The following is a 10,447-nucleotide window of genomic DNA, read 5'->3' as shown; positions in this document are numbered from 1 at the left end:
TATAATAAAACTATACAACCAAAATTTTATGTGTAGTAGATTTTTTCATAAAACTATAACAAATCTATACATTTTCCTTTTAAAAATCATTTTTATTTTATATTTTTAAAGGTGGGGTTTTAAATATATTTTTTTATTTTTACTTATTTATAAGATTATGTCATTTGAAATATATCCAAGACATTACCAACTATTTCTTTGTTTCTAATAAGAAAAACTAAGGAAGAAAATAATGAAAATTTTCTTTATTTACATAAAAGACATATATCAAGAAGATAGTTAAAAAACAAAAGTTGATTTTGTAAAATCAAAGGTTGATCTATTAAAATCAAAGAAATAGTTGGCAAGGCCTTGGATATATTTCAAATGACATAATCTTATAAATAGGTAAAAAAGAAAAAATATTTAAAACCTCCATCTTTGAAAATACAAAACAAAAAATGATTTTTAAAACGGAAAGGTATATATTTGTTATAGTTTTATAAAAAAAAACTACTACACATAAAATTTTGGTGGTATAGTTTTATTATATTAGTTTTTGGTATATTTTCTGTATTAACAAAATTAGTTACTAGATATACCACAAATTTTATTTGTCATAAAAATTTTAAATTTTTTTGGTACATAATTTTCTTATATTTTTTTCATATAAATTTATGTTGTTATATTCTGTTTATGTAAATTATACAAATCATTTATTTTTTATTTATTTATAATAAATATATAAAAAGAAAAACAAAAATATTATTTTTAGGAAAAAAACGCTGGTCAACACTGGTTAATGCCGGATTTTGGCCAAAATTTAATGTTTATGGTGTTGTACACATAACCTATGTTTGTTTATGGATGTCCTTATGTGATAACAATAGTTCACGTAGTTAATAGAACATTTATATTGTTTGTATGTGTGGCTATGTGTTGGGTGTACTTCGGGTAGCTGGCAATCATTTTTCCAATTTTTAACCTTTGCTGCCAAAATTTAGACCAGAACACTCAAAAAAGATGTCATGAAAATTTATCTTAACATGAGTGATGTGAACTAGTGATGGTGAAAGAAGAACCTTAATCAAAATTAGCCATAAGATTTGATTATTGATCTGTGTTTTCTGGTTAATGGGAAATTATCTTATTCCATAGTTTTCCATTAAATCCAATATGCTCTCTCTTTTCTAGTCTTTGCTTAGTTGTACATCCCACTTGTTCTTTAGTTGTTGTTAATCAAGCTACGACACGTGGTCACGTTGCATCAGTATGATTCGATGGAATATTTTGCTTCCTGGACGAACGCCAAGACTCGTCATGACAGCCTCACTTTTAGTGATTTTGTTTCTTCTACACCTTCTACTCAAAGTTTTGGTTGAAATCTTCTAAAAAATTCATAGACGATAAAATTGATATTTGTAATTAGAATGGTGTGTCAAGATCTTCTAAAGAATAAAACTATGTAATAGATTAACATAAATTTGATGGAAACAAGTTTTTTACATCAGAGCTCAATAGAATCATGTAGAAATCATTAGCACAATTTAACAAGAGATAATATAACTAAGAAAAAGTCTCTAAAACACAGCTTCTACCAGCATGTGTTTATTTTTAGACCCAAATCCAACAATGTGGTTTAGATAAACTCTTCCTTCCTTAACTGTAGCTGACGAGGCTAACCGATGAACCATACCGCTGCTGAACCAACCCGTCACAGAAGCTTTCTTCCACCCATCTAAACTCTCCACCAGTTTAGAAGACGGACTACCTGAAACCACACTCACATTCATTGGCATTGGCTTTAAAGAAGAAAAAAAACAGAACTTCACAAAAGATGTCTAAACTTTTACCTGCAACAACAATCTTAGTTGGAGACAACAACTCAAGCCCATCTCCAAACCTCAATGTACCACCAGAAACATCAATGACACTAACTTGATTCCCATCCGTTAAGTCGATTTTGTACAAGTAACCAGAGAAAGTGTGGATAACGATAAGGAACCCATCCGGATGATAAACAATACCGTTAAGAGCAACAAGGCTATTGTACCATCCAGGTGGAGTAAACAGAGGACTTGTAATAGTATACACAAGCTTCCCATTGACATCAACCTTCCAAATCTTACTACCTACTGCATCAGTCACATAAGCATTGCCTTCTTCATCAACAGCTACATCGTCTGCAAACGTTTTCTCTTTACCTACATAAACATCCACACAAGCTATATTCTCAAACCTATTCAAGAAACCATCGACGGCTAACACACTAGAGGAGGAAGAAGTTTTACATACCATCACCATGGCAGCTGAGTTCAGTGAGGAAGAGACGGCTCCACGTGGACAAATCATAGGCAGCTAAAGCGCTGTAACGGTTACCAAGCAAGTCGGAGACGGCGACTAGGAGACGGTTTCTGACGCGGTCGATAGAGATTCCTAGGGAAGCGTTACCGGCGAGGTCAACGTCTTTGACTAAAGTGACTTCTTCAAGAACGTCGTCGTCGGAATCTTTAATAACAATCTCGCCGATTCCACCCCCGTCCATGAAGGAGACGAGGAACCTCCGACCAACGTCGTCCCATTTGGCGCACTCTCGGAAGTAGCCGGAGCTTTGGTAAGAGAAGACGTGAGTCGAAGGAACGGCTAGCTCTAAGGAAATGAGGTAAGATATGGGAACGGCGGAGATTAGGAGGAAGAGCGCGACGGAGCAAAACGACGGCGACATTTTTTTTCTTTTCTTGAAATTAATTGGAGAAAAGATAGTTAGAGGGGAGAGAGAAATAAATTGGGTACGACGAAGGGCAAAAGTTAAAAGGATAAAAAAAAAAAAAAAAAAAAAAAAANAGCGAACGTTAAAAATTTGGTGAAGCACACGTAGAACTACGAACTAGTATTGGTGGCCCGTTTAATGTTTTGATGGGCCCATAAAGTGTACTTTTAAAGTTTTAATGCATATAGTAGTGGGAGCTTTAAATACCATTTCAACGTGTTTATTAATTTGCATATGTTTTGTTCGATTTTTTGTTATAAACTACGTCCTGTGCTAATTAAATATTTTTTTTAACATTTCTCCTTAAATAATATATATATATATATATATTTTTATAATATTTGTTTGGTTAGATATAATGGAAAAATTCAATTATATTTTAAATTTTTTTTTGGCAAATTAGAAATATTCAAATGTGTTTGGCAATTGAACTAAAAAAATTGGAATATATAGGTAACCATAATTTTATTGGAAATAAATGTGTTTGTCAATCAATATAATAAAATTAGAAAATGAAAATAGGTGAAAAATGTAATTATCCCACATGGCTCTCATAATGATTTGCATAGAAAATTAAAAACATCATATATTATGAAGAATATAGAATTTGTTAAAAATACTTATTTTGAGATACTCCTTTTAAAAAATACTATTTTTTGAACATTTTCATTTTTGTTTTCTTTTACAAAATTATAATATGTTAATTTTTTTAATTAGTTTGGGTTCTCTATTTTAAATTTGGGATAGTTTTAAGGGGTTAAGGTTTATAATTTAGTTATTTTGTAAACTGAAAATAGATATTTTTGAAAATACACATCATAAAAATGTATTTTTTTTAAAATGACACAGAAAAATTGGTATTTAGAAAATGCCCCATATTATAAATAACCAGACCAGTGTAACCCAAAATCACCGAGTGCCGAAGACACTACTGGAATCTCGTACCGAGAGAATTTAATCCCCTATATAATAAAATGAAAGTACACAACCTTTTTTTGTAGACTATATAATTTTTATAAGTTGGTTACAAAATAGGTTATAGATTAAATATAGGTCGGTTACAAAAAAATATTATACATTAATTGGTCAATCTGTGGGCTATATGTATACACTTAAGAATATCCCAAAGAATCCTCTTAAGGAGAATATTCCAATGATTTATACAATTTCATAAATAAAATCTTTAGTATTCTATGTATTGCTACAAAATATATACTGTTAGATATAAAATATACTCTTAGACTTAAAAAGGAATAAAAATTTGGCAAATTATCATACTTAATTGTGATTTCCGAGATCTTATTATGCAGTTTAAAATAAAATCTTACCTAAGCATGGGTCATATTAAAAAACTTTCATCACACATGTTCAAAGATTGAAATAAAAACAAATAACAAGCATAACAATTTCTCATACATAAAATTACAAAATTAACAATATAAAACTTACAAAATATGTGTTTTCTCAAGCAATCATATTTAGGATATGATTTTATTGCATAATGTTTTATCCAAAAAAACTTAAAAAACAGTCATAGAAATTATATTTTATTCTAAATTATAATATAAATAAAAAGAATTACAATCTGTGTTCTCTAGCACGGGTCCTAATCTAGTAAGAAAAGTAATTTGCCTAATACATCTCAGAACAGAATCATAAAACCCTAGAGCTACAACGACCAGTTCGAACCTAGATTACAGAGAAATTCCTTTAAATACCACTAAATTTTTTTTTCCAAAAATACCATATATATTTTTTTTCCAAAAATACCACAAAAGATATTTTTTCCAAAATTATCACAAACACAAAAAATTGATTTTTAAGAATGTAAATTTTTTTTTTCAGGTTTGGGTTGACACATTTAGTTTTAGAGTATAATTTTTAGGCGTAGGGTTTAGTATTTAGAATTTAGGAATTAGTTTTTAGTATTACAACTTTAGTTTCAATTATGTGGTATTTTTGGAAAAAAATATATTTTAGTGGTATTTTTGAGAAAAAAACTAAATTGTGGTATTTTTGGAACAAAAACCTATTTTAGTGGTATTTATGACAATTGCCCTAGATTATATATTGTCATGTACATGTGTATTAGTGTATATACTTAAAACCCTAGATTATTAGTTCCGCATGATTGTGTCACTTGCAAGTTCTTGTTAAATAATTTTGTGTCTTACATTTTAGGGTTTGAGTAATAATGGATGCTCAAGATGCAATCAGCCGTCTACCAGATGAGCTTCTTGGGTGCATCTTATCCTCCCTCTCCACAAAACAGGCAGCTTCAACGTCAGTGCTCTCGAAGAGATGGAGGAATGTTTTTTAGCTTTCGTTTACAATCTCGATCTCGATGATCGTGATTCTGTGCGTAAGTCAACACAAGACTGGCCTGAAAATTCTAAGAGGTTCACGGCTTTTGTTTCCAACTTGTCTGCAAGGCGATTCGTGTATAAAGAAGGTCTCTTTAAAGAGTCATGTTTGTGTTCGAGATGGTCTTGATCCAGCTTGTGTTCAGAGCTGGATATGTAATGTGCTTAACCGTGGTGTTGTGGATCTTGATCTGTTCATCACTTTCCTAGGAAAATTTCCACCAGTGCTTACGTTGAACTTGATGAGCAATACATTGGAGCATAGGGCGTTTGTTTATAGTCAAGCTTCCTCATGATGTTTCTCTTCCTTTGCTTAGGAAATTATGTCTTTACTCAATAAAAAAAGATGGAGAGCGTAATGTTGTTGAAACACTTCTATCTAGTTGCCCTGTTCTGCAAGAATTTGAGTTTGAGGAAATGAAATCTGAGAAGCACCTTCCGGTACAAATACAATGGTCGTCTCCATCTGTAAAGAGACTACGCGTCCAATTTAATTACGTCCGCGACATTTCATTTGATTTAGTATGAGAATTGATGTGCTTTATGGTGCGAGTTGCTTTAAAATATTGTGTGTTTTTGAGTGATGACTAGCTGATTTGGGGGTTTTTCTTTTTCGCAGCTGCTTTACTTCTCCTGTACAGAATTACCGGTGTTCGATAGCCTTGTTTGTCTATCTATCGAAAGCGAAAAGAAGCGCGGATGGAGAATACTGCCACTTCTGATAAAAAAACTCTCCAAATCTAGAAACTCTCATCTTTAAGGTATCTCATGACACGCTTAAAAACATCCTAACCGCCATAAATACCGATATGTTTATTATATCTTAGATTCTTGGTCTCCTTTATGCTTCAGGGTCTAAAGCACGGCATTTCAAAAAGTACTTGTGGGGATGTATGTGTTTGCTATGGCTCAAGGGAGAATATTAGATCGTCTTGCCTATCAACATCTCGAGTGAAAGTGCTGGAAATATCAGGTTACGGAGGAGATAGTAGAAAAGATCCGAACCAAGTGAAGCATTTCTTGGCGAAAATGCCGTGTCTTGAACTGGTCAGAATAAGTGCTGCAATTGACTTCACAGTGCCCACTGATATATGTGACCTTTGGAATCTTCCACGAGCTTCACCAAAATGCAAGATCGAAGTCATTCCTTCACCAATTCCTTTTGGTTTTTTTTTTTTAATGTAAAATTATATTCTTCAAAAAAACTGTTTTACAATACTGCAACATCAAGCCCATTTTAAAATTTTAAGAAGGTTATAAATTGCAGCAACAAAACTAGTAGCTATGGGTTTGGAACCAATAGCGAAGCCCACTTCCATAAGCCGGGGAAGTCGTCAAGGCGCTTAGGCGAGCATTCATATCTACCATGCCGATGAGGATAGGGGCTGGAGTTGGTGAGTCTGGTGAGTCCCCATGACGCCTCTGTTTCGTTCGATCCATAAACTATGATCAGTGAGCTGAAAAGTGTACCTCAACACAGAAGATTGTAAACATGGGGACTCCCATAGTTTTCTACAACATTTCTGTCGGGACATTGTCTGTTTGTTAGTGGTATTTTTTTAGAGTTACTCAATAATTATGGCTTGGATGTATACGAAAAAAATTATTGTTCCGACTGTAAATCACTTAACAGATATCTTGAAAACAATATTATTCCCTATATTTATATATTTTTTAATTACTCAAAATACATATCAAACCAATGTATTTCTTCTGTATATTATAAACATATAATCATCTTATTTTGAATAAAATTATATTCGTATAGATAAAGATGCAAAAAGAAATGATCAAAATATCGTTATGCAAAATTCTTGTTCTAGCCTAGTCGTAGTAATTAATACTAATTCATGAAAATTGTCAGGTTATCACCCATTTGAAAATTAGTCATTAGTTTATATTCTCCTCCTCTCATCTATCTATACAAAAAAAAGAAAGAGGAAACATACTTTTCCGACAAAAAAGCCAAGTCAGAAAAGTGATATCTAGTGTGATTTGTTGCAAATACAGTGAGAGATGACTTGTTGCTCAAGTGAACTGGAGACACTAAGCACAAACCGTAATTAAGACTGAAGCTCCTGTGAGAAAGAAGAAGAGAAAAGGCTGTTGTTACTTCTCTCCAAGCTACTGATTGACACAGAGTCATTATCCTCCACGTCGACCATCGCGAGGCTCAAGTGAAGCTCTGTGCTCGAATTTGGGTAAACCTCGTCATCGAAACAATCTTCGTCTTCTTCTACTATCTTCACCCATTTTGCTACATCATCTTCGCCTCTTAGCAGCTTCAATATCTGCAAAAATGTTATTGGATAAGCGACTAAAAGGGTTGGCACAATTTATATATGGGTAAAACAGAGGATTCAACACTTGAATTCCATTAGAAGTCTCCAAAATAATTGTAATTAACCTCTCTGATATTGGGACGATGAGTGGCTGCTCTTGTGAGACAATGTGTAGCAGCAAGAACCATCTTATGAAACTGATCTTCGTCGAAAGTCCCAGAGATATTCGGATCCAAGAGCTCTTTTGCATTGCCTTTATCGATCATTGGTTTTGCCTGCAACCCAAGTAATCTCTTTTAAAGTTTTCCAATGATGATTTCTTATGCTACAAGTAAACCAAACCAACACTTACCCACATGACCAAACTCTCTTGTCCTCTTGGGCTATCAGATGATATAGGAGTTCTTCCTGAAATGAGCTCAAGCAAAACTACTCCAAAGGCATATACATCGACTTTATCACTGACTTTTCCATACATAAAGTACTCAGGAGCTAGGTATCCAAACGTTCCAACCACGTCTCTTTGTATTGTGTATCGACAAGACTTTGATCCCCACATCGAAAGTCCGAAATCTGAAAGCTATTCTCCAAATAAAGATTTAGTAAATGTTAAATCTTTATGAAGCTTCACGTAGATGACTTTATTTTTTCAATACCTGAGGTTCGAACTCATCCGAGAGAAGAACATTTGAAGATTTGACATCTCTGTGGATCACAGGATTAGAACATTGGTTATGGAGATAATCAAGAGCTTCCCCTAACCCAATTGCTATCTTGAATCTGTCTTCCCATCTCAATACATGCTTACCTGAAGAAACTGAATCATTAGTTAACTCTTTTATGAATTTATGTGTCAAGATGATTAATTAAGAGAATAAGGTAGTCTTGTGCTAACACTGAAGAGTTTCCTCCAAACTCCCTCTGGATGAGAGATTGTAAACAGAGATTAGATCGTTGTAATGAACGCATACACCAATCAAAGGGGAGATGTTTGAGTGACTCAAAGAAGAGATTATGCTCGCTTCATGAACAAAATCCTTCACTGCTTCTTTTACAGATGGTTTCAAGATCTTCACCGCCACGGCTCTACCATCTTCAAGAAACCCTTTGTACACTTCGTTACATCCTCCTTTCCCGATTAGATTCTCTGTAATCGAAACAAGAATCCCATAAAGTGGATGTTAACAGAATAAAAACAAAGTAGTGCTTCGTTATTACCTGAAGAGAAATCTGATGTTGCTGTCTTAAGAACATCATAGCTGAACCATCTGTTTATTTCCTTTAGTATGTCTTTAAGTTGTTTATCACAAAAGCTCGGTTGAGAAGCCATATTCGGATGATGCGGAAACCGTTCAGGCAAGCTCATGACCCAATTGACAACTGATATTTTCCTACTCTGTTGGTGAACCATTGGACTAGCTAAAGTGGCTGTTCTTAGCAATGGCCAACCCGGTTTCTTGTCTATTAGCTCTACTGATGGAAGAGATAGCAATCTTCCTGACATCTTCCTCTTCTCTTGTCCCGTTGTTACCGGGAACTCTATGCGTTTAACCGTAGTTTCTTCATACTTCAGTTGGCTTTCCTTGTCTGAAAATCCATCAGAAAGTTCAGAATTTGGTCTTGAACTCATCTTTTGAGCTGCAAGAAGAATCAAATTCTATTCTGGTAAAACCGATTTCGAGTTTGAATAATGTTATAGACTTTATACAGAGTCAAAGATTCTGGTCATAAAGAGAACCAAACGAACCAAGAGGTAGTTGGTAATGGTTGGAACGTCTAAAGACAATATTCCCTCTGTGGATGGCCAAAACATTGGTTGTTGAAGGAAGCTCTTTTGCGCAGCCTTTAGCTATTCTTAGACTAATAAAAAAACATCTAAAAATCAATAAGAGAATATCAAAAACATTTCTATAAGTTTCTACTTATAGATTTTCTCACCTTAATTTCCTTTGTTGTTTAACTCCAATAACAACTGACATAGCGTTGTATCTCTTTGCCTCTTTAACTAAAACCCCTAGAACTGAATTGCCCTTCAAAACTTCTCCTTTGAGCTCAATCTGTTCTCAAAAACGGTATACACATTGGTAACAAAATTTTGTCTTTACGCGAACTAATCCCGGAAAAAAAAAGATCTATAGATACCTTTTTTGTTGAGCAGAATCCACTGTAAAGTTCTAAGTACCGATCAAGCGATGACTTGCTTTTCAAGGCACGATCTGTATCAATCATAACTCAGAAAATAAGTGTCATAAATCAAAAAATCTAGTATATAGAAACTTTAAAAGAGAAAAAAGAATAATAAGGATAGAAGAAGAAGAGCGTACAAGAAGTATAACAAACATGGACAACAACTACACAATCTCCATGTTCAGCCACTTCTTCAAGTGCCCATTTCAAGATCTCTTTGCCACTCTCATCAATTCGAATTCCAACCAATACAATGTTCCTCTTCTTCACAATCACATGATCCACTTTTCTATCTTTCTCCACTGCCATTTTTTTCTTTCTCACAACTCCTTTTTCTTTTTTGTTTTGTGAGAGAAGATAAAACTAATACAAAAATGACAAAAAAACAATATTAAAAATGTATCTGTTTTAAACTCCAAATTTTATATTGCTTCTTTAAATACTCAAGTTGTAGGGAAGTTGAAAAATAGAAAAATCAGAAACTTGATGTTGCAACAACTATCAGAAACAAACAAACAAAAAACTCCAGAGTATTGAGAGGGAGACAGTTGAAAATTCAAAGGACATTTAATTTATAAAAAAACAAAGTTGGATTTTTAAGAGATACACGATGAGCATTAAGAGACAACATAGTATCACCTAAAGCCTTTGTATTATACTATTAAATTTTGTCTTTAGGACATAAATAAATTGATAGTTTTGCGTCCATGTGCCATCAGCATTTCTACCTGCCCTGCCACGACTAACAAAACAAGATTGACACAAAATAGAAAAGTAACTTACATTATTTGGAGGACCTTTGATATATACGTAAATGCTGATGATCTTCTTATGGTTTTACTGTAGTTTTTTTTTTTTTTTTTTTT

The 10,447-nt window shown here is 33.4% G+C and overlaps 2 protein-coding genes and 1 pseudogene across 2 annotated transcripts; 1 reads left to right on the top strand and 2 right to left on the bottom strand.

Annotated features, from left to right (window-relative positions):
- On the bottom strand, positions 1,433 to 2,767 carry LOC104766979. Its single transcript, XM_010490957.2, has 3 exons — positions 2,275 to 2,767; positions 1,833 to 2,183; positions 1,433 to 1,750 (listed from the first exon to the last, which is right to left on the bottom strand). Exons 1-3 carry the CDS (start codon positions 2,702 to 2,704, stop codon positions 1,560 to 1,562), a joined length of 972 nt encoding a protein of 323 aa, XP_010489259.1. The 5' UTR covers positions 2,705 to 2,767; the 3' UTR covers positions 1,433 to 1,559.
- LOC109130899 lies at positions 4,944 to 6,459 on the top strand (annotated as a pseudogene).
- Positions 6,938 to 10,447, bottom strand: LOC104766978 (probable receptor-like serine/threonine-protein kinase At5g57670). The gene is made up of 11 exons (XM_010490955.1): positions 10,365 to 10,447; positions 9,719 to 9,944; positions 9,537 to 9,610; positions 9,333 to 9,451; positions 9,142 to 9,254; positions 8,613 to 9,032; positions 8,290 to 8,541; positions 8,051 to 8,202; positions 7,747 to 7,974; positions 7,520 to 7,669; positions 6,938 to 7,403 (listed from the first exon to the last, which is right to left on the bottom strand). The coding sequence occupies exons 2-11, from the start codon at positions 9,888 to 9,890 to the stop codon at positions 7,176 to 7,178; spliced, it is 1,908 nt and encodes a 635-aa protein (XP_010489257.1). The 5' UTR covers positions 9,891 to 9,944; positions 10,365 to 10,447; the 3' UTR covers positions 6,938 to 7,175.

This window comes from Camelina sativa, chromosome 19 (genome assembly GCF_000633955.1).
Source record: "Camelina sativa cultivar DH55 chromosome 19, Cs, whole genome shotgun sequence".
Taxonomy (NCBI): domain Eukaryota; kingdom Viridiplantae; phylum Streptophyta; class Magnoliopsida; order Brassicales; family Brassicaceae; genus Camelina; species Camelina sativa.
The sequence above is the reverse complement of the archived record's forward strand: the minus strand, read 5'-3'. Positions and strand labels throughout refer to the sequence as shown.

Excerpts from the sequence above, each read along its gene's own strand:
- LOC104766979 (XM_010490957.2), bottom strand. The coding sequence starts at position 2,704 with ATGTCGCCGTCGTTTTGCTCCGTCGCGCTCTTCCTCCTAATCTCCGCC. Across the intron at positions 2,184-2,274 it reads ACTCAGCTGCCATGGTGATG|GTAAAGAGAAAACGTTTGCA; the intron begins GTATGTAAAACT and ends ATGTTTATGTAG. Across the intron at positions 1,751-1,832 it reads AACTAAGATTGTTGTTGCAG|GTAGTCCGTCTTCTAAACTG; the intron begins GTAAAAGTTTAG and ends GTGTGGTTTCAG.
- LOC104766978 (XM_010490955.1), bottom strand. The coding sequence starts at position 9,890 with ATGGCAGTGGAGAAAGATAGAAAAGTGGATCATGTGATTGTGAAGAAG. Across the intron at positions 8,542-8,612 it reads AACATCAGATTTCTCTTCAG|AGAATCTAATCGGGAAAGGA; the intron begins GTAATAACGAAG and ends TTTCGATTACAG. Across the intron at positions 7,975-8,050 it reads CGGATGAGTTCGAACCTCAG|CTTTCAGATTTCGGACTTTC; the intron begins GTATTGAAAAAA and ends TTTGGAGAATAG.